The 23,976-nt window shown below is 38.8% G+C and overlaps 2 protein-coding genes across 5 annotated transcripts; one reads left to right on the forward strand and one right to left on the reverse strand.

The window, feature by feature from the left end:
* The first annotated feature begins 636 nt into the window (after nt 1-636).
* On the forward strand, nt 637-23,888 carry c19h3orf14 (chromosome 19 C3orf14 homolog). 3 transcript variants are annotated; one of them, XM_046875736.1, is made up of 5 exons: nt 637-961; nt 2,190-2,313; nt 3,057-3,125; nt 3,287-3,485; nt 23,709-23,888. In XM_046875736.1, the coding sequence occupies exons 1-4, from the start codon at nt 894-896 to the stop codon at nt 3,467-3,469; spliced, it is 444 nt and encodes a 147-aa protein (XP_046731692.1). In that variant the 5' UTR covers nt 637-893; the 3' UTR covers nt 3,470-3,485; nt 23,709-23,888. The 3 variants fall into 3 exon arrangements, with proteins under 3 accessions (XP_046731692.1, XP_046731693.1, XP_046731691.1); XM_046875737.1 differs by lacking the exon at nt 23,709-23,888 and adding an exon at nt 4,829-5,572; XM_046875735.1 differs by lacking the exon at nt 23,709-23,888 and adding an exon at nt 4,413-4,588.
* fezf2 (FEZ family zinc finger 2) lies at nt 10,379-13,065 on the reverse strand. 2 transcript variants are annotated; one of them, XM_046875733.1, is made up of 5 exons: nt 12,967-13,065; nt 11,763-12,580; nt 11,360-11,494; nt 11,039-11,171; nt 10,379-10,761 (listed from the first exon to the last, which is right to left on the reverse strand). In XM_046875733.1, the coding sequence occupies exons 2-5, from the start codon at nt 12,516-12,518 to the stop codon at nt 10,505-10,507; spliced, it is 1,281 nt and encodes a 426-aa protein (XP_046731689.1). In that variant the 5' UTR covers nt 12,519-12,580; nt 12,967-13,065; the 3' UTR covers nt 10,379-10,504. The 2 variants fall into 2 exon arrangements, with proteins under 2 accessions (XP_046731689.1, XP_046731688.1); XM_046875732.1 differs by lacking the exon at nt 12,967-13,065 and having other exon boundaries at nt 11,763-12,766.
* Nucleotides 23,889-23,976: the final 88 nt, after the last annotated feature.

The raw sequence follows: 23,976 nt of genomic DNA on the forward strand, positions 1-23,976 counted from the left end.
GAAAAAAGAAGGTTTACCATGTATACTCTAGTACAATATATATATATAAAACAATAAATAAAAATGAGTAATTGACATTCAAGGCATTTCACTGAATCAGCTAATGAACTAAAATAATAATAGTTATTATTATTTTTATTTTTATTATTATTATTATTGAGAACCCTGTATTAATAATAATGAATAATTATAATAATAATAATGATAATGATAGGTTATCATATTTTATTAAATTAAATTATTAAACTAAATTGATCACACTTTGAGGACTATTATAATCACTTGGTGGACTGATATAAATGTATTAGAGGTCTGCTTTGTCTGTATTTTAAGCTTCTCTTGCCCTCTGCTGGTGATGAAAAAAATAGAGCATGGTCATAGAATAATGCCGTTAGAATTCAACTACTAATAATTCTGCTACTTCGATAATAAAAGATAATTTAGAAAACCTCTGTGGATGGTTGCACCCAGAATAAAAAATTTCATCAAGCACATTAAATACAATCTGGGCAAAAAAATATTTACAATGAATTCAACCTGTAATAATTTATATGACCAGCAGATGGCGGACGCTCACAGATTACCTGCGGCGTGATCAGCTGATTTACCAGAGCCAATGAAAAATGAAACTGTGTTTCCATGGTCACAGGCCATGCTGCTGGAAGTGTTCACGAGCGTGTTACAGGTCGTGGCTAATTGTTGTCTTTTTTATTACAATTTCAGTAATTAAATGTTTAAAGCAGAATTATTTATTTTTTATTCGTAAAATCCGAGGGAAAGTGAAACCAAAGAGAGCGAGCTAGCACGTTAGCGAGCCTGTTAGCTTTGAAGCTACGAGGAGAAATAATAAGAGTATAAACTCCTAATTACAATTTTTATATTTACATTTAATAATGAAAGAAACAAACATGGCGTCTGACTCTCAGAAAGAGCTTCAACTCAGCAAGAAACATGAAGAAATGTAAGTGGCAACAGTACAAAAAATATATATATAATATATTTGTAAACTCTATCGTGCATAAGTATTTACCCCCCTGAACATTTCCACATCTTGTCCTGTTACAACCTGAAGCTTTATATGGACTCTACACCAAAAACTGAGGAATTTATATAATTTTCTTTGTATATGGAAATAAAAAAGATTGTCATTATAATTGACACCATAAATTGGTAAGAAATCTGGTGCTCACAGCAGTGGATCATATTAATACCTTGGTGTGAAACGTGACCTCAATAGAAATCACCCCTGAGGTCCCAGAGTTGTTAGAATGCCAATAATGGGTGCCAATAATTCTGGAGTTATTTGTAGTCCTTTTAGTCAAATCTATTATCATGGGGTGCGATTTCTCGGGCGTTTTGTTCGAATTGGACTGACCAAACCGGACGTGATGACCCTCACGGTGTGACCCTCACAAGCATGCCGTTTTGTCATGGGATTTTCCGGGAATAATTGGGTCTATAAATGTAAGTATTGTAAATGAAGTAACGCCGGGATCACGTGACATCGAGTTGGTCGTCTGGGACAAATTGTGAAAATCCTACATTTCTTCTAATCCTAGGCTAAAACCTGTAGTCTTCGATCTCTGGGACATGGTTTGACTAATGAACGTCAGGTCAGATCTTTTTTTCTCCGATTTCTGATTCTTTCCTGCAGAGTGACTTCTCCTACGACGTCCGTCAAACCATGAACCAATAGGAGCGTCCAACCCGATGAGACAATTAGTGTGACAACTTCAAACCACCTCAGGGAAAATGTGGAAACGAGTCAGGGTGGACGGTACAGGAAGACGAGAACATACTGAGTTATGGAGGAAAAAGGAGTGTTTGTATGGCATTTTATTATCAAGTGATGTCACGAGTAAAAATAACACTACAGATTGTTTTTGTTTGCTGCTGGTTACCATTAGCGAGAGGTCTGCTCTCGTCACAGATTATTGACGTCAAACTTCAGAAGAGACTTTTTCTCGTGTGTGTCGGTTTTTGCCCGTCGTCCAGTCTGACATTATGACAGTTGAGATCAGTGTGGCATGGGGATCATGTTTGTGTAGTCTGACAGGCAACAATTGCGAAGGACTGTAAAAAATTGCACAGTGTGAGCCCGGTATTAGTGTCACTTGACGGTACTCTAAGGCCAGTGGTTGTTGATGTGTGTCATGTATTTACTGTCTCTCTGTTTTCTCGCTCTGCAGTTTGGGGAAGCGAGCTGTTTTACTGCAGCAGATGGAGATTTGTAATAAGCAGCAAAAAGACAAGAAAAAGCATCAAGCCACTATGTCCCAGGTTGCACGGGAAAGGAATGCAGAAATCATGGAGGTACTTTTACATTTTTAGAATAAAAATCCTTTTTTGCATGTATTTATGTATGTGTATGTACATTTCCTGTCAAAGATGTAGAAATTTCAGGAAGCCTCGGTGGGAATCACACATTTAGGAACCCTTCATTCACCCTCTTCAAGTCTAAAAAGACGCAGCGGTTAGAATCAAAAATCTCACATTTCGACTCCTCAGACAAAAGGATGAGCAAATCTCATCTGCTGGTTGTTCTTCCGAAGTAACGATATCTACATCATTTCTTTTTTTTTGCCTCGATATCATGTGATTTGCAGATTTAAAAAATATCTTGATGTTGGTCAGTGGTTTCCAAAATGCTAAACTACGTTCGCTAAACCTTTTGTATTTGTTAAATACATTAATCTTTTGGCTCTAATGCAATATTGGACCAACCTGTGTTCTCATCTTCTATCTAATGACTTCTAGCAACCACTGAGAGTAAAGGATAATGCAGGTTATCAGCTAAACAGTCTCATTCTTTAGCGCTGACACTTTGAGGAAAGTGCTATCTGCCCTCTTCTGCATACATAATCTCACCGATTCTCACCATTGTCTAGTGTCACTTTGATTGACAGGAGAGAAAGGGTATATTCTCCAAGCGCCTGTTCTGCTTCAACGGTTCCTGAGCAATAGAAAGCATTATTTTTTAAGCAAAACACTGTTTTTAAGCTGTTTCATCGAATGTGTTTATTCAATAGTTTTGAGTTTTTCCATCCTTTTTACAGGATTTCCAAAAATTAGAAGAGCGTTTTCGGACACGACCGCTTCTGCATCCCGATGTTCTGAAACTTCAGGTATTCAGACTTTCTAAAACAAAAAATCGCACAATTGTGATAATAGCATTACTTTTATTTCATTATTCTTTGTTTAGTGAGTGAATATAAATCATCTGAAAGTATACAATTTATTGGAATTTATATTTATATATATATATTTTGCCTATTCAACGTTTTAGACTTGTTATTGGGCTTTGGTGGAACAGAAGCTCCCAGAATGGGAAAGCTACTTGCTGGGAAAGAGTCAAGCCCCGCTGAGTGCTGAGATGGTCTCACAAGGACTCAAAGACACTGAGAATAATTCTTCACCTGCACTGAGTAAAGGCAGACCTCCTCGACCCAAACTCAGGTCTGCTGACTGATGTGAATTAGGAGAAGGTAGGGTTTAAACCAAGGAGCTTTTTGTTATAAGTTAATTCCGTCCTTAAAAATGAAATTATTACATATTGCATACACTGCTAATGAGTCTCGTGCCTAGTGCTGTAGTGCATCTCTGTAAAATGGTAGAGCTGTTGTTCAATTTCAGTTTTGAGAAATTTTGCACTGATGTAGTCTTTCCACAAGGTGGCAGTACAGTCAATGATACAAACCCTTAACACCAGTTCGGATATATCCCAGATAAATTACTTGTGTATATTTGCAGGACGAATTTATTGATCTTGGAGTTTAGGAATCTATAATCAGCAGGTCATATTTCATGTTCAATTGGTTTATTGTATTGTAATGGAATGGTGATATCTGTTTATGTATGTATTTATTTAGCAAAATTTACTAGAGATTTCTGTCCATAGGGTCTTTGTTTTTCTATGTTGAAGTGGTGAGACTCTTATTATGCCATTAAACTGGCATTATCAAATTTAAAATGATCGTGTATTAGACTAATACAATTTTAATTAAGTTGCTATTTTAACAATGTCAGCTATTGAAAAGTCAGGAAGTAAAAAAATTTTTTCCAGTAAATAGCCAGGGAACTACTGAAAGTGTTATTCAACTATTAAATCTGAACAATTGGATTATGTTTCTAAATAAAAAATGACGTGGCAGTCAAATTAGATTTTTCATTCAATGGGACTCCTGCAAAAATTCATAAAAGTCATAAATCATGCATAGAACTTGTTTTTTTTTTTCAGTAAATTGTAAAGCCACAATTTGCACTTTCTTTTTTTTGGTTTTCTACTTTCTTTTTTGTTGTTTTTCCTCGTTGAAACTCCAATGTCGTGCAGGTGTGATCATATTGTTCTTGTCTAAAACATAAGCAAGTCTGTAGTGGAATGTAACGTTTTTTTGTTTTTTTTTTAAACCTAGACTCTTGGTAACGATGAGGTCATGACTCCTTTACGGCACAAATCCTCGCTGAGTGCTTTCTCTGTTCGCAGTAATTACTTTTCTTTGGTCACTTTGAAAGCAGATTTGAGGTCAGCCACTTGCCATATGTTCCTAATAACTCAATAATAAAGAAATGCCCAAAATGTGTCATGAGATTAGGTGTGTTCGGGTGCTTTCATTGGTGGACATTTATGTTTATGGAATATAATGTTCACATTCAGTATTTCGATGCTGAGAATGTTGAAGAAGGAATTTTTGCTTAGATGGATTGTAATAATTTTCTTTCAGCAAATTAAATTTATTTCCTTTTCTATCTGTTTCCTTCATTTTTTTTTCTTTCTATCTTTCTCTTGCCGTACAATCCCTCGCTCTGTGCATACTGACCAATGTGCCAGTTCCCGGATCGAGCCCTAATTGCGATGATCAAGCCTGCACTGTGTGACGCGGAGTGGCGGCTTGACAAATGCGATCATCCGGATGGTCGGGGTTGAAGTGGTGCTGGTTGGCAGCTGCCCGTGTTCCTCAGCTGGGACTCGCTCTTGCCCCCGGAGGTCAGGGCACCAGTCGCCCAGATGAGTGGGTAGGGAACAAGAGACCGAGGTGCCAAGGTGGGGGTAGTTATCAAGACGGTGAATTATCTAAAAGGGTTTTTGAAGCGCACGATCTGGAGCCTTTCCAAATGACTAGTTATACATTGTGTATTCTCATGAAGAAAGCCCTCGAGCTAGGTTGGCCATGGACACCACCATGAAGGAGAGGACAGAATAGAGAGAATGGATTACAAACACACACCTGGACTTCAGCCAACTCTATGCTTGATGTCTTCATTTCATTAGATGTGTGTGCTGTTAGAGCCTTGTGCTATTATAAATAGTTTAGATGTGTGTTTGGGTGTTGCTGTTCTTCATCTGTTTCTTCCCAGATAAACCCATTGTAATTCACTATATGTACATTAAAGGCACTAATTTTTGTAACCACACATAGCTTGCTTTTAAATGGTATGTTGATTGAGACGCAAACACTTGTGACTGTCCTACGCCACCTGTTATTTGGTCAGTCGAAAGCACATTGTACTCATAATCCCGCATTGTACTTCCCCGTGTGTTAAACTGAAGATCAGCTTTAGGGTAGATCTGCAGGTCCGAGTTAATTAACCTCCATCCTTTGTGACACAAGGGAGTGGAAGTGAAGAGGGAATCCTGGGTCAGAGGATTAACACCGGACATCTCGGCATTAGTGTTCCGGCCAAACAATGAGACTGTTTCCAGATCAGTTTTCAATAGTATCAAGAAAGGACATTTTAGTAGACGTCTGTTGACTGAATCCTCGCACAGATGTTTTCTCCTCGGAGGATAAGCAGCCCTAGTTATGTTCCCATTTATTTTAAATTGCCAGGCTGTCTGCATTGATAGTTGTCTAATGGGGGATTTGGAGAAGGAGGTGGAGGGGAGACTTGTAAGAGCGCTAGTGAATGAGGAGCAGATTGTTTTGAGGTCAGGCCTCGTCTTTTTTTTTTTTTTAACAGACTGTGTGTAACGCGTTGAAGGAGGGGACAGAAGTTCCCCTTAAGCTGCCTAGCCTCAAGGGCCAAAGACTGCTTCTGAACGGAGGTCATGCCAGAGACTGACATTGATGTTATTCCAGCGGGGCAGAGAGCCCACGTTCTACTCCCATGCTGCTGCCTGGAGACCTCTAAGCCATAAAGCACCTTCTCTGAGCGTGCCCTTGATGATTTGAGGCCTTGTGGGTGTATAGGATGGCTTCAACTTAAAAGCAGAAGCACCCACTCACGGCCTCGAAGAACATCAAAAACTGATGTGTACTGTAGGGTTTAATAGAGACACCTGTTTATTTATTGTAGGATTTAATTTGTTAGTATTATTACTATTATTATTATTATTATTATTATTATTATTATATTAACAAATCAAATCACATTTACGTGCTCGAAATAGAGAGCAGAGAAAACACCAAATTATGCAGATTGTCTCATATATGTTCTCTCTCTCTCTCTCTCTCTCTCTCTCTCTCTCCTGTCTCTTTCTCTTTATATGTCTCTTATACATCAGAGTTAGGGTTAGGATTAGGGTATATTTATGTTGCTGGACCACTTGGTAGGTATTAACCGCAAACCAGGAACACCATCTGACCTGCCATTCTGAAAGTGCTCTACCCCACTCATCTATCCTTCTCAGTTTGGCTTTGTCAAGGTCTATCCTTATACACTCGACCATTTTTCCTGCTTTCAGCGCAACATCTTTGAGCTGGCAGTTCACTTGCTACCTGATACCCCCCCCCCCCCCCCCCTTCCCCTTTCCTGCAGGTGTCACTTTAACAAGTTAATGTTATTGTCTTCATTTTATTCTTATGGCCGATCTGTGTATATTTGCAAGTCTGAGACCATTTTGAACATGGCAAATATAAACCCGTAGTTTTTTTTTTTTTTTTTTTTATGTTTTCATCTGTGGACATTTAATAATGCAATTTCTATAGACTTTCTACTAAAACAGAGTGAATGAAATTCCTTCTATTTCTACTTATTTTTCTTTGTAAAGTTACAATTCTACTTCAATAGTCGTGACAAAATTATTATACAGTGAAAAAGGTTTTTCCCACAAATTATTTATTTTTTTAATTCTAACTATTATTATTCTAAATCATTCTATAGGCTTAGTTGGGATGTTTAACCCAACACAAACCATATATTTAATCAGAAGTCGGTTGTTATAACCTTATGTAATAATTAGATATCCACTCTATACTGATGATGTTTTCAGTGTATATGACATTAGCACTCCAGTTAGACCAATATTATGAGCCTTTCATAAGAAATGTTTATGCCTTTTTTTTGTTACTTGTAATTAGTCGATATTTTCATTAATAGATGTTTTTTTGTTGGGATGTTTTCTAATATTAAGCTAATCAGATGTTATATTGTGATATTGTGTATCTCATAATATTTTGGAAGGCAATCATATTTTTTTGACTTTCACTCTTGGTGTTCTTGCTCTCGGTTGTGCAGTAGTGGAACTGAGTGGTTTGATGAGGTTCATTAACTTTGTCCCTCAGACCCTGATTTGGAGCTCTTTGTCGCCAGGCAGCGGCGTCTCTCTTCCCGGGCTGAGATCGGACTGAGGAGGGCGCTTTAATGCGGTTTAATTAGAATTTCATTCGGTCTAAACGCGGGACAGCGGGAGAGAGGAACAGAAAGGGGACGCAGTTAACATTTGGTGGACTTAATTGGGACCTTTTCTTCGACGCCTCTTAACAGAAACGCACCGACACTACCCCGTTAATCTCCTATTTACAATCGATTGAGTTGGCCAAACAAAACAAAACCCCCCAAAAAAAGCCCAGGTCTCCTTTTCTTCCTGCGTCGTCCAGGCTTTTGTGGCAGCTCCAATGCCTCGGTTTGGGGCTGATCTCGGTCTCTGCGTTGTTGACGGTTCATTAATGCGCTCTTGTTCCCCTGCAGAAAATCCCCGCACTTCGCCTGGCCGCGGCCTCCGCCGTAATGAAGCTCCGCCGGCAATTAACATGTTTCTAGGAGCAAAGCTGGTTGCTCAGATGTTTGAGAGGTAAAGTGCGGAGAAAAGGGCAACGAGGCCGCCTCTAGGTTGTTTACTCTCTCTCTCTCTCTCTCTCTCTCTCTCACCCCTCTCACTCTATCTCTTCTCTTCTCTTCTCTTCTCTTCTCTTCTCTTCTCTTCTCTTCTCTTCTCTTCTCTTCTCAGAGATGGACTGTTTTTTGCGCAAAGTGCTGCTGCCGCTTTTTCTTTTTTTCCGTCTCGCACAAACATGGCTTTTTGGTGACACCCTTCCCACCAACCGCTTTTGTTGATTTGAAATGATCTAATACGCTGTGTGTGTGTGTGTGTGTGTGTGTGTGTGTGTGTGTGTGTGTGTGTGTGTGTGTGAGATTTACTTTGACATACGTGCATTTGATGGCGAAATAGGTGAAACACAGGATGTAGATAATAATGAAGCGCCACTGAGCTGGAGGTTTCAGTGCCTTTTGCTCTCCTGGAATGTGGCTGGTGTGGAAGGAGGACATTTGTATAATATGAATATGAATATTTAAAAGAATTTCGAATTATATTCCGATTTTAGCTTTAATATTTATCATTTCACTATTTATTTTATTCAAGTTTGTTCATTCTTCATAGGTATAGTAATAAACACAATTCACACAAGTCTGTCTGTCTGTCTGTCTGTCTGTCTGTCTGTCTGTCTGTCTGTCTATCTATCTATCTATCTATCTATCTATCTATCTATCTATCTATCTATCTATCTATCTATCTATCTATCTATCTTTTTTTTTTACCAATGGTTTGTTATAGTTTTTGGTTATGGTTTTGTGAAATCAGCCTCTTTAATATATTCTGTTTTAACAAGTTAATTTATTCTGTTCACTAGTACTTTTTCTAACAAGTAATCCCCTATGTAACAGCACACATTATTCTTAATTTCTTTTCCCCTTTTTGACTCATGCCATTGTCTAAATATGGCTCCTTTCTGTCCAGCAAAAGCTTCAATCTGAATTGAACTGTGTTCATATCATATTTTGTGTTGAAATTGTGACGAATGAAACGTCTTTGTTTCCACGAATAACTCGTGTCTAATGTGTTAGTCACTGGAGTTATTTATTGTCTTTGGTGTCACAGTGACAGTAATTTTCCAAAGATGGTGATTTAAAACACGCATCATTAATCAGCATTAATAAACTGCAACAACAACGAAAAAACCAGCAAGATGGAAATGTCTGCCTGGTGATACATTTAAATGATGCACCAGATAATTTGAGAAAAGTCTCAAATTCGGTCACATGGCGACTCCAATCATCTGAACTTTGACCCGTAAAGCTTTGAATGATGAAGAAATTATTTATCACCTTAATCGGTTTAAAATAAAATGTTGAACATTATATATCTTTTGTTGCACACAGATTCTCCTGTCCAGGCCATGCATTCGGTAGTATTTTGTCTTTCTCTCCGTGGACGTTGACCCGGTAATTGGGACTCGGAGATTTGCGATCACGCGCTGCTCTCGCCCTCTCTGTCTCTCATCAGCGTTTCCGCGAGCGCATTTAGGATAATATTGTTCCAGGAGGCGCGCGCGGAATACATTCGGCCTTATTACAGTGATTAAATGTGGACTTTTATTATCGACTAGACTCGCTTTATGAGCGCGCCTGGATGCGCACGAGCTTCCCCCTCGAGCCTCTTTACTTCATTAAGATAATAAGACTTTGAAGAGTCCATGTTTTATCTGATAATTTGAGCCATTAAACGGAAGTCGAGTGCGCGTGCCGGTCGGACGTCCGAGTGTGTGTGTGTGTGTGTGTATGTGTGTGTGTGTGTGTGTGTGTGTGTGTGTGTGTGTGTGTGTACGCTTCACCGGCTCCGACATCGCATTATGAAAGTGTGTGAAACGTGTCGGAAATGTATTTCATGTACAGAGAAATGTGTGTAGAAACTGCACTGATGGTGAAGACGCATATGTTTCCTGTAACTGCCTGATAGTTATTCATATAATAATATTTTATACATTATACATTTGCAAATATAAATAATTTTATTCAAGACGCGCAGGGTTAATTTAATAGTAAATAAAAATATGTAAATATTAAAAAAAAGAATGTAATCTAAAGATTTTAAATATTATCTACGTTAATAGGTATGTTGCTATTTACTTTATTAAATAAAAATGTAAAAGTGATTAAAAAATTAGCCTATATCGAATTTATTTTTCAAAAGATTTGTATTTTACTAATGTTAAAAGCACGCATGTGTGACATTTACAAATAAATGTAAAGTAGAACAATAATAAAAAATATAAAAAACCGCTTTAAACATTAAACCTGCGTTTACATTAAAACAATATATAATGCATACATTTTTGCAACAAGTAAATCATTCGTTGGATTAATAAAATGCTTTCAAATATTTTTTTAAATAATATTTTATTCTGTTTTATTTACAATTCCGCTGTAAAGTGATGCTCCCATTCCAATCACATCCAATTTCTTTTTTTTTTTGTACAACAAGTATCTTGTTTTTGTCCTTTGAATCTCAGTTTTGTCCTCTTGATGATTCTTCACCCGTCCGTAAGCAGGCCGCGTTGTTTTCGTGCAGTTTGCGCACGTGCTTTTTCAAGTCAAAGTTCCGACAAAAGCCTTTTCCGCACGTCCCGCACGTGAACGGCTTCTTGTCGTTGTGCGTGTGCATGTGGAAGGTCAAGTTGTAGATCTGGTGGAAGGCTTTGCTGCAGATTGTGCACTTGAACTGTTTCTCGCCGCTGTGCGTCAATTTGTGATTTTTGTAATTACCTGCAGGAAAGAAAAAAAAAATAGAATGATTAAAATGCTTTTTAATCCAAACTACAAAAGTTGCAATGAAGGTTTTTCGTTTGTGCATGTCGAAGTCAAGCAGATGTCAAACTTGCTTACAATCAAAACTTCCTAAAAAAAAGACAGAGGCTCTGCGCCGTGACCCGTGGACAATTTCCACATTCTTTTTTACCACTAAGTGCCACTTCATATTTACATCCAATCCCGTGTGCGTGTTTCTGACCTCAACATTAAAGCCACAAGTTTCACTTCTTACCTTTTTGATGAAAACCTTTGCCGCAAAACTCGCACACGAACGGCTTGTAACCGGCGTGGATGCGCACGTGCGTGTTTAACGTCGAGCTCCTGTTGAACGCTTTGCCGCACTGGTTACATTTATGAGGTTTTTCCTGTGAACAAGTGGTCGTGATTCGTTCAGCAGAGGCCACGTGGAGTGGACGTTAGAGTATATTATTTATTTCATACAAATGAAAATTATTATTACTCTTAATGATGATAATAATAACAACAACAATAATAATAATAGAAATACAAAAAAAAACACAGCATGTGAAATGACGCTGTTTGCGGTACTCACTTGTGTGTGTATGATTTTATGTCGACAGAGCGTGCTCGCCTGTCGGAAACCTTTCCCACACACTTTGCAAACAAACGGTCTGGCGCCCGTGTGCACCGGCATGTGGCGCGTGAGGTTGTAGTGCGCGTTAAACACCTACGAGTAAACAAAAAAACAATATGCGCTCGTTTACAAATAAACAAATATAAAGAAGCAAGTCATGATTTTTTTTTATGCTAAAGATTATATTTGCATGCACATTTTTGTGCCATTGTGTTACTTTTTTAGTACACAACATTGGAAAAAGCTCACTATTTAACTGACGCTTTTGCTGTTAAAATGAATTTATTTGCATGCATTTTTTTTTTTTTTGTGTAAAATTTCTTGCACCAATTCTTGTTCCAATATCGTTCCAGTTGTTTACCTTTCCACAAACTTCGCACGTGAAGTTCTTGGGTTTCCCGTCCGCAGGACAGGTATTGGCTTTGCTATGCACTTTGGCGCTGTTCTTCTCAGAAGCCAGCCCGTGGTTCTCCTTCATTAGATGATCCAGCTGTCCGGGGAGACGCTCTTTATGTGGGTACTGCGGCGTGGGCACTTTCTCGGCCAGTTTTGCGCTCTCCAGCAGCAGCAGCTTCTGGTGCGCAGTCATAGCCTGCGCCTGCGCCTGCGAATTGGCGACCACTGTAGAAAACAAATGTCCGCCGAGCAGCTCGGATTGGTGATACGCAGCGTCCAGGTAATTGAAATAGTACAAAGATGCGTTGCCTGGCATGGCCATCGCTTGATGAATCACTTGAGGTTTGATAACTCTGCTCCCCGGCAGCAAGTCCGTTTTGGTGCACGCGCCGCAGCTGGATTTGCACGTCGCCGCCGCCGCCGCCGCCGAGGCGCACAGCGCGCCCCGGAAATTCGCTCTCCAAAATTCGGAGTAGTTCACCAGCGCTTTGGCCTGGAGGTCGTAGGCTAAAGGTTGAATAGGAATCATGCAAGGAATGGGCGCGCACACGGCGTTCCTCTTCCCGTCAGTGCTGTCCGATCCCCTGCGCTGCTCCTCCGTCGTCTTGGACATGATCCTGTCGATGGAGAAAGCCAAGGGTTTTGGAGAAGACTCGATCGCGCTCCTGGGCTCGAGTCTCGGGCAGGACATGACCGTGTCCAAGGGCAAAGAGCTCGCCATTGCTTTATTTTTTTTTCCCTGCCGAACTTTGTGTGAGCAGCGTCTTTCGCCGGTGTCTCCTGCTGGAAGCCAGAGAATCAGGGACACTACATCAGTTTTAATAAGCACCTCGCTTTCACAGTGTCACCCCCCCACACCCCACCACCACCTCTCACTCCCTCCTCCCATTTACATTCAAATGACCATCTCGGGAACAATAGCATCCAGGGGTAGCAGATTAATGCTCATTAACTAGTACACACAAAATTAACAGGACATTACAGACCTCGTTAAGGAAAGAATAAGACAGAACCCCGATGCCCCCCCCACCACCCCCTCCTCTGCCAAGTTCATTCGTGGAAAACGCACAGCCAAAAAAAAGGTGATGTTATAGTTTACCTTCACCAACCACCCCCCACACACACACACACACACACACACACACACACACACACACACACACACACACCGACAGCAAGTGGTGTATTCACTACTAACTGCTCTGTCACATTTTCTACACTCTCTCTCTGATGAGCTTCTTTCTCTCGGGGTGACACGGAAAAGCCATCGCCATCTCTGTCCTCTGCTACCGCCCATTTATACACGGCCATGGCCCCCCCACGGGGGGGGGGTGTATATCTTACATCAGAGATAGTACACATTTATTATAATAGTGATGCGTCTGGGCCTAAATCTATTCACACACACACACACACACACACACACACACACACATTCATACCTATACTGTGCACTCGAAAATGTTTAAAAAAAAAAACAGCAGTGTGTATTCTTCCTGTTGTTTCCTCTTATTATTATCTTTATATAAATACAATCAAGAGTTAAATAACTGATTTTATCTCCACGAAATAAAAGTGAAACCATCAAGGGTACCTTTAATATCTGTTAATTTATTGTTGGTTCCTGCAAAGGCAATTTCTTTGTATGGTTAATTAACTTTGTGTAGTTTTAAAGTTTTTAAAGTTTTATATATATATATATATATATATATATATATATATATATATATATATATATATATATATACATACAAAATATCATAAAATATATTATATCATATAATATATATATTATATATTCAATATATCAAATATATATTGTTATATTCGCAGTGCTATTGAATTTTTTTTCTGAAAATTTGTTCAGGTTTTTTAAAGCCTTTTTTAATTGTTTATTTATGTGATAAATTCTAACCAAGTTAAAATAATGGTTTGATTGTCTTGAAAGATTTTATTTTTTTATTATCATTTATTTATTAATTCGTATTAAAATAAATACATTTATTTCTTTATTTGTTTATTTATTTATGAAATTTTGACACGTTTCCCCACGCCAAATTGTACAAGTCTTTCTGTGTGAACTTATCTAAAGTCAAACTTTTTTTCTTTTCTTTTTCTTTTTTTTTTGCCCCCAACTTGTTTCAGTTTTCATCTTCCACTCTTTAATCCTCGTCATTTCCAATGGCATTTCCAGGCCCGTTGATACTCGCTATTTGTATAATGAACAAGGTCCAGTTTCCACCTGTTTAAGGAGTAAATTGCGATAGCAGAGCCTCCCTCGGATCCTATTAAACGGTTTTTTTGCTCCTCGGTTCATTCACAAGAGGCAATTTTGCAGCGCGATTCAGAGCTCAGACTCGGGAGAGAAAAAAAAAGAAGCAGCAGCTCTTTCACTTTTAGCCACTAAAGCCCTGCGTGGAACCTGGTTTTGTGTTTTTTTTTTTTTTTACTCCCGAAATAAAAGAACGGATTATAGAAGGAAAGAAAAGACTCCGCTTGAGCAGAGGTATAGCAAGCAAATAAAAAGAGGCCCTTTTAAAAAGCGGTGCAGCAAAAAAAAGAGAAAAGTTTGCTGGAATCCAGAGTTTTGTGCGCTCGCTACAATGACCAGTCTCTCTCTCTCTCTCTCTCTCTCTCTCTCTCTCTCTCTCTCTCTCTCTCGTCTTTTCTTTCAGAGGACCTGCTTGAATTCATTTGTTTGCAGACGGTTTTACCTGCAGACTCAAAACAAATTGTTACCAAAAATCCCCCCAGAAGGAAAGCACAGCAGCGCGGGGATTTTTTTTTTTGTCATTGATTAGATTTTTTTTTCTCGGCGTTAGAAATTTTTTCAGTATTTATTTATTTATTTTTATTTATTTATTTATTTATTTTAAGCAGAATATATTGGTGTCTAGACGGAATTTCATTTGCGGTGCATCGAAAATAAAAATTATCATTAGTTTTTTTTTTTTTTTTTTTCAAAATAAATGTTTATTTGAAACTTTTCCTCTTTTTAAAGTCATTGTTTCGATTTTTTTTTAAACCACAAATGCAGTGCAATAATTTTTTGCTTTCGTAAGAAATATTTCTGTGAATGGCAGCATTACGTTTATGTCAGTATTTAATTTTTAAAGTTCATTTTTAGTTCAGTTTTAAGGCAAATTTAGGAAGTGAGGTATCACTTAATTAAGTGTATTAAGAGATTCATTAAGTGTAGAGATTCAGCAATTTTGTGCATATTATTAGGTTTTTATTGTGGGTGTTACTCTTGAGCTTATGCATTAAAAAGCCCTCCAATGGTTAAACATAAGATAAAACGGGAAAAAAAAATGTCCGACATATGTGTCACCCACATTTCACACGTGTTGAGAAGCGGTGAGTCAGTGAGAGAGAGAGAGAGAGAGAGAGAGAGAGAGAGAGAGAGAGAGATGAAGCCGCTCCCGCACCTGCAGCCTTTAAGCGGCCTCCTCTCTCTCCACTCATATGCTAATGATCCGCTTCTAATTTGAGTTTATTCAGACGCAATTACCGGCTTGTCCACACAATAAACATTGATCCTATTGCTGTAAACTGGGTTCAGCACTCAGCGTTAACACGAGCTGACCAACTCAGCGCTTTTACAACACAAACACTGTTTATAGCATAACGACGCGTTCAATTACAGGCAGGAAATCATATTCCAAAAGCCATTCAGAGAAGACGCATTGAATTCCCTTTAATGCCTGGATATTTTATTGATTTATTATTATTATTATTATTATTATTATTATTATTATTATTATTCAATACATTTTTTATTTATATAGCGCTTTTAACAATGCACACTGTCTCAAAGCAGCTTTACATTCATAAAATGATGTATAGGTTTGTTCCTTATAATTGTACATTTGTCCCTGATAAGCAATTCATAAGTGATTATGGCAAGATAAACCTCCTGATCCCTGACATCCTAATTATTATTATTATTATTATTATTATTATTATTATTATTATTATTATGCATATTATTATGCAATTCTACATAAAACGAATCTCTCAAAATAATTATTTAACGTTAAAAATGCAGCATTTTTTAAACAACTGTTTTTTTAAAATATATTTTCTGTAATTCTATCTGTCTGTCTGTCTGTCTGTCTGTCTGTCTGTCTGTCTGGATCTATCTAGAGATACACTATATTGTGTGTATGGCACATATGAGATCTACTTCCAAAGTTCCACCAAAGTCATTATTGAAGAGGATGCAAATGATTTTTAAACCCTGTACATGTGCAGATTTAAAGATAATATGGAGCAATTCACAAAATATAATTTACTGCAATTGAATGAATATTGGGACGTTGTGTTACATCATCTGTTGGCCTGGACATGTAATGGACAATCCTGGACTAAATCCACCTAACTGGGCAGAGTCTTGATGAGGGAGTAAAAAAAGTGGGTGGAACCTTCATATGTCACATCAGGGTTAGAAAAGACTTTTCAACCCATCTGTTCTCTAGCTGTAGCAGAGCCGTTATGCCTGCCAGATCCAAGTTCTTTTTTCCCAATCATAGTTTTTCACGTGTTCGTAACATACGTGTGTTACCGATTCCCTAACAGCAGCGACAGATATCAAATTAAAATATGTACTGTGACATCTGGAGATCAGCCTGTGTACATTACAATGCTACAATATTTGTTCCTTTTTTGTCGGTATGTGAGAGAAATCATACATTTATGAGGATCTGTCTCTCATTTGCTTAAAAGAAGTTTTTCACATAAACACTGTCGTAGACTGAGGACGGTATAATTACCAATCTTGAGAAGCTGACAACAGGCTTTGTCATAATAAAGAGTAAGAGGAGAGTTTTGTGTGTGTGTGTGTGTGTGTGTATAGACTTGAGAACAAGCCTTGGCTGGGTGACATGAACACACCCACACACACTGATTGTCTATTAATGAATGGCTGAACAACATCTATGGTTCTCACGGGCTGAACCCGAGTCCTCCTATTTGCAACCTGAAGCTTAAGACATTAAAGTGTGTGCCAAAAGGAGTGCAAGAACGCAAGGCATGTACCTAATCTCAACAAAATTTCCATCATTTAAAAAAAAAAAAAAAAAAAAGGGGGAAAAAAGGGGGAAAAATAAATTATATATATACTGTATATATATTGAGGGTACCATTTTAATAACAAGAAAAGATACAGTTCATTATAACATGCCGGTATGAAAGATAACTCCGCCCTTTTTCTTACTTTAATTACAGAACAGTTCCTTTCATAATTTTTAAAATTTTTACATGATCAAGTATGTAATGCCTTATGAGACAATACGATGTGTTATGATGCAATATATTAGAATATGATACACTACATGAAGATAAAGTACGCAGGGCAACGCAGGGTATATGATCGCAAGATGATGTACGCAGGGTATATGATCATACCGATGAATCTGCCGTGACATGAGCTTCCAGTAGATATGTGATCAACCATTTGTAGTGACTGGTGTCTACAGTTAATTCACGAACGATGGCATGAAAAAGGGCAAAAGGTCTTTAAAGGATGAAAAGTTTTTGAAGTCTCAAAGGTCAAATCATTTAAAATCTTTCATTATGATTTATAATCAATTATCCAATTGTAACACGCTATCAGCTATGTATTGTATTTGCGAGCGTAAGACTATGACATCAGTCAAATCTCGCCAGTCTTTTGATCCTCATCTTTGTAAATTGGGTCAGACGAGGAGAACGATGTGCTTGTGATGTGATGTGACGTGTTTAGATTGAGATCGTAGCTATTGGAAGTGCTCTGCTTGCTAGTGAGTTCTGATGGATTTCACGTACTGCTGCGATCATGGCAACAAATAAATACATTTTTGCACTACGTGCTGATGAACTTGTGCACTGCAAAAACGGGTCTCTGAGTCCTTTTGTCAGCCAGGACTTTTGTCCTGAAGCCTGCTTGTGTTTCACAAGCCTGTCAGTATACCTCAACACCACTCACATCTCTCTCTCTTTCTCTTTTTCTCGCCACACATTGGCTGTCGGTTCAGGTCTCCTCAATGCACACACACACACACACACACACACACACACACACACACACACACACACACACACACACACACACTCATGCAGATCTATACTACTTGGCACTGAGTCACTTAATTCTTAGCTCATGTTTTTCCCCCGTTTGTGTGTGAAGTGTAGAGTGTGTTGCGACCCTCGCCACACATTCTGTCAGCTGCCTGTTCTCTTTGCTCTTTTCTGCTTTTAAACTGTCTTTTAGCCCACCTTTCTTTCCCTCCTCTTTTGTCTTTCATTCTCTCTCTCTTTCTCTCGCTCTTTCTCTCTCTCTCGCTCTATTCCGGCCTTTCAATTAGCGTGCATTCCTGCCACTTTTGCTCGGCTCCCTTTTTCTCTTTACCTCACTCTATTTTTCTGACCCTGGCCCGAGTGCAGGAGGTTCTCCATAATGTTAGTTCTGAATGGTGGAGGCTTTTCCAGAAGCGAAAGGGGGTCCGGCACACCTTTGATGCTTCGAAGCAAAAGGGCCTCAACAGGGTTTTCTTTTCTGCCCGGACAATAGTGAGGACGGCAGACAGGAGGGAGAGGTTGGGGCAACCTGCGAGCCCCCACATCCACAGCCACTCATCTGTCCACTGAATTAGATCTGAACCACAAAATGGGCAAGGGGATGTCCCCTCTGGTCTCACAGAGCCCTTGTTTGGTCCCGCAGGGTGCTTCAGGACAGGACAAGGACGGAACATTGTCCGGTCTGTGCGTTCACAATCGCCCGAGGCCAGGGAAACAGGTGCATTCAAAATGAGGGCGCGATTCAATTTGCATAATGCTGCGGCGCACATAAGGTGAAGGCGCTCAAGGGTTTGATTATCCACCTCGAGAAGACGTGAAGCATATTTGTTTGTCGTTATGCCTCAAGATATCAGACAGTCTGGAAAAAATCTTTTTGTTTTGTTTTTTTCAGTCGGTTGAAGACAGGAAGATTAAACAAGTATTTTCTTTACGGAAGTTTTTTCTTTTATTTCATTTGCAGCACCGTGTTCAGTGAAAGCAACTATACATCCTTATTGTGTATATTTAGTTATTTCTATAAAGTCTTGTATCATTTTAAAACTGAATTGAATTCAGCTCCCTGTATAGGAGACCAATTTGCACAACACAGGTAACATTTCATATTGTTTGAAGCAAAATTACATTTACTTTGTCGTTGTATCAGCAAAAACACAATCAACTTGAGGAGTCTTGTTGTTCTTCTTTCAAACAATTTAAAATTTTTATACCCTTCAGAACCACTTGTTTTATATTATTATTTTATTATAACTATATTATAACTGTTTACTTGCTGTTTTGCACATCTTGCTGCTGTTGCTGTTTTGCACAACCTTTTGCGTTTACATTTTGTGTTTATTTACGAGTGTACATTGTTTACAGTTCTCTTTTGCACATTGTACTATATAACACATTATACAGTAGGTTTACTGGTGGCGCTATGCACCTTTATGTGGCTGGGACAACCGACTTTAGTCCTTAGCTCTATGTTCTGTAATGTAGCTCTATGTTCTGTAATGTAGCTCTATGTCCTGTTATGTAGCTCTATGTTCTGTTATGTAGCTCTATGTCCTGTTATGTAGCTCTATGTCCTGTTATGTAGCTGTATGTTCTGCTATGCAGCTCTATGTCCTGTTATGTAGCTCTATGTTCTGTAATGTAGCTCTATGTCCTGTTATGTAGCTCTATGTTCTGTAATGTAGCTCTATGTTCTGTAATGTAGCTCTATGTTCTGCTATGTAGCTCTATGTTCTGTAATGTAGCTCTATGTTCTGCTTTGTAGCTCTATGTCCTGTTATGTAGCTCTATGTTCTGCTATGCAGCTCTATGTCCTGTTATTTAGCTCTATGTTCTGTAATGTAGCTCTATGTCCTTTTATGTAGCTCTATGTTCTGTAATGTAGCTCTATGTTCTGTAATGTAGCTCTATGTTCTGCTATGTAGCTCTATGTCCTGTTATGTAGCTATATGTTCTGCTATGTAGCTCTATGTCCTGTTATGTAGCTATATGTTCTGCTATGTAGCTCTATGTCCTGTTATGTAGCTCTATGTTCTGTAATGTAGCTCTATGTTCTGTAATGTAGCTCTATGATGTGTGTAACTCTGTATTGTTTTATGTAGCATCAGGGTTCTGAAAACTAGCTGACTAGCAGCTAGCTAGCCACCAAGACAAGTTTCCCTGCTATTTTTTTCCCCAGCAAATCCAAGAAATGATAGCTGCTGCTGATTCAGGATTCATTCTCAGGCACAACAAGAAACTAGCGAGCGATGGTCAACAACACAAATCTTATTACGGGACGTTTTCTTCTTTCATCTCCTCCCAATGAGACGGGAATTCTGAACAACACAACGGTTACTAAACCATCTGTCTCTAGAAGGGCTTCATTTTATAGCAGTGTGTTCTCCATATGTGCCCAAAGATGACGCAGAAATCTATTGTCCCTGTTTCTATTCAGTTATTATTACAGTTAAGTATAATGACTGTGTCTTTGCAGCACATTTTATAAATAAATAGACAGTGGGATGTTCAATTGAATTTAGTTTTATTTGTAAAACACTTTTTTACAATGGATATTGTCCCAAAGCTGCTTTATAGAGAGAAAAATGTGAATTTATATGGAAGTGCCTATAAGTTTAGTCCCTCTTAGTTTGTCTGTAATGAGTGAGCCAGTGGTGATGAAATGAGGAAGAAACCCTGAGAGAAACCAGATTTAAAAGGGAACCCATCCTCATCTAGTCAGCACCGAATGTCCATTTATTATATAGATTGGTTTTATTAGCTATTGAGTGATTATAGCAGACTGTGTATGTTAGTTAGAGTCCAAATCCATCCTCTTGGTTCTTGAGCTCACGATGTTGTTGGCTGATTTTTGCCAGCGCTGCTGTTGTTCTTGTTTTGTAATGTTGTAACTACTTTCTGAAATCAGAAATCAATTTCCGGGAAAAAGAAAATATACAGTTTGGACTGAAATTTTGATAAGAATTTATATTTTGTTAAAAAGTTTGTGCATGCCTTCCTGCAAAGATCATGTTGCAATCCATTTCAGAGCCGGTTTTAAAAAAGCGGTTGTGAAAACAGTGGAAAATTGAAATGTCTACTGATTTGAGCTTGTAATCAAATGTGTGTTTTTCGCAGTCTTCAAATGCAGTTTCCTCCATCAAACTTGCTCCAGTTTCTTTCCAATTTATGGTAATGATACGTATTTACAGTCATTTCAGGCCAGTCTTTAGTTTTCTAAACAGACCGGCACATGAATAAACATGCTTTATAACTGAAAATATAAGTGTGTGTGTCACATTGTCCTGCTCGAAATATACACTGGAGATCATCCCAGTAGATCAAAACTAATACATAATGCGGTCCTTCAGCCATCCTGTTTATCTGCTGGAGCACATTTGATTAAAGAGAGACGCAGATCATCTGATTATCATCTTCATCTCTCTCTCTCTCTCTCTCTCTCTCTCTCTCTCTCTCTCTCTCTCTCTCTGTCTACCCTGAAATACTGGAACATGCTGGACAATTGCATTTAGCAGTAAGCTATTTGTTTTTTTGTTATTTTTTTTGGGGGGGGGGATAATTATGCACACATAAGAAAGTAGGCATTAAAAAAAGTCTAAGAGGCTTTAAGGTGCCCTTATCGAAGAGATCTGACTTCTGACTTCTACCTGGTTATATACCATTGGCGCCTAGAAACAGTGTGAAAACTATAACCCCCAACCCTCCTCTTTAATACAAACTGTTGAGTAAACATTTATCAAGGTGAGAGCAGCGCAGAGTTTCCTGTGTTCCGACATCTATCAGACCTCGGCAGGTGACGATCCTCTCCGCCGACTCGGAAATGAAGTGTTTAAGTCGAAACGCGACATGGGCACTCCGGCATAATCTTATGCTACTTTTTCCATGTATTTGTTTTCCTCAATTTCTACATTTCATTTGCCTAGTGCATCCGCTCCGAGGTCGCACGCTGCGTTTGATGGTCAGGGTTTAGGGCCCCGGGCCTTTTTCCCTCCCACGTGCATGCCAAGTACGAACCCGGAGCCGACTCATGCTGTGCCACTCAATTGAAGAATCTTTTATTTGCAGACTGTTATCATTCCCATTTCCTAACCTGATTGGAGCTTAAAAGCCACAGCAGCACGGATCGTGCCTGACTAAATCTCCTCGTCTATTAATCTGTCGCCAGGCACTCTGCCCGGCAAAATTGCTGCATCGCGACAGGATTTATGAGCAAATTAAACGTATGATATCCGAGCCGACCCTTGTGGCTCTCGCGTTCGGAGAGATTGTGATGATTTTCTTTTGCTTTCCTCCTTCTGATTGCACCGAAAATCAGAACGGGAGCGGTGTTTTTGCGAGGGCTTATGCTACTAGAACTAGGTCACAGCAGCAAGCCACGGGTAACGTATTCCTACAATGAGCCTCTCTCATTAGTCTTTCTCTGCCCTGTGCCCCGGTGCTCAAGAACAGGCAAAATTGGGTCTGTGAGCCGAGGCTTTAAATAGATGAAATAGTCTTTCTACTCGCTCTCTCTCTCTCTCTCTCTCTCTCTCTTTTTCTCTCAGGTACTGCAGTGCTCCAGGGGTGCCAGATGGAGCACTTTTAACTTCGTTATGCTACACAATGCGAACCAGTTGGTGTCCAATTGCTAGTGGATAACTAAAGGAACTTGTGTATGTAGCGCTGGAAAGAATTACTAAAGGGAAATTGCTGTGCTGCACTATATCAGGAACCACTCAACACAAGAGTCGGTGTGAAACCCTTGCCTATTTAAAGTGCTGCTATAAAACTACGGAGTCTTTTGTCAGATTTTTTTTTTTTTGTTCTCAATTCCACAATTGTTTCTATGCTAATACGAGGAGAATTTTGTTGTTGTTAATTTACCTTTATAACAAGAAGTCTAACAGGGTTGACGTTCAGAATTACCGTAGGGTCTGAAAAGGAAGAAAAATATAAACAAATGTTTCATCAAAAGTTTGTGACCATAAGATTGGAAGAATCTCTTTTCTCATCAAGGCCACATTTGCTGTGGGGTTGTGGAGATGTGTGGCGAATCATTCAGCTACAAGAATGTTAGTAAAGTCGGGTACAAAGGTGTTCAGTAGGGTTGAAGACAGAGCTCTATTCCAGGCCACTAAAACCATGTAGAGCATATCTTCATGGAGTTTGCTTTGTGCACAGGGGTATTGTCATGCTGGAACAGGTTTGGGTCTCCTAGTTCAAGTGAAGGAAAGATGTAATGCCATCTCATCCAAAAAACATCCTGTACAATTGTGTGCCTTCAGCTTTGTGGCAACAGTTTGTGAAAAACATTTACAGCCTAATGTGGTTTTTCAAAAAAAAAAAACAGAGTTGCATGTTTTTTTTTATTTTTTTAGGAAAAACCAAATAAGGGTGTGGTAATTTAGGTGTCCCAAAACATTTGGCCAAACGACTTTCAGGAAATTTAGATGAAGTGACTGTTGAACATGTGACTTAAGGATGTGTTTAAGTAGCAGGATTGAGTGAATAAACCTTTTTTTTTTGTATCATGAAAGCGTGTGTGAAAGCGTGAAAATCGTGCATAAGGGTTGAAAAAAGAATCATTTTCATGTTTACATGTGAAGGCAAAGTTTATAATGGGGCTGTTTATTTTTTTTTTATCAGGTTTCATTAATGTTGCAATTTATTAGAACACACATTTTTTAAGCCTCTTTGGGTCGATCTGATTGACACCCAAATCGTTCCTGTGTTCAGTATTTGCCAACAGATTTTTGTTCCCCGACAGGAAGGATTTGTTTCGCGACCTCTGTATGAATGAATGGAGTGATTCCATCTTCCTTGCATTTGTAGGGCATTGCTCAGTCTAATCCCACCACCCCTTTTGTTCCTTCATCTTCAGGATGGACGGATTTGCTCCTGTATCATCTTTAGCCATTCTTCCAATCTGCTCACGAACTCGGATTTAATCCCTGACTTCAGACTTCCTTAAGAGGAAAGCGTTGATGATGATGATGATGATGATGATGGTTTTGTAGACCATGTTCTTACTGAAATTAAACTTTTTACAAGCTCTTTAAAATTTCACGAAGACATTAATTCAGAGTGACTAGAAAGTCATTGTCTTGTTTTTTTTTTTTTTTACATATACCGAGGCCTGTTTAATAAAA

Source organism: Silurus meridionalis, chromosome 19 (genome assembly GCF_014805685.1).
Source record: "Silurus meridionalis isolate SWU-2019-XX chromosome 19, ASM1480568v1, whole genome shotgun sequence".
NCBI lineage: Eukaryota > Metazoa > Chordata > Actinopteri > Siluriformes > Siluridae > Silurus > Silurus meridionalis.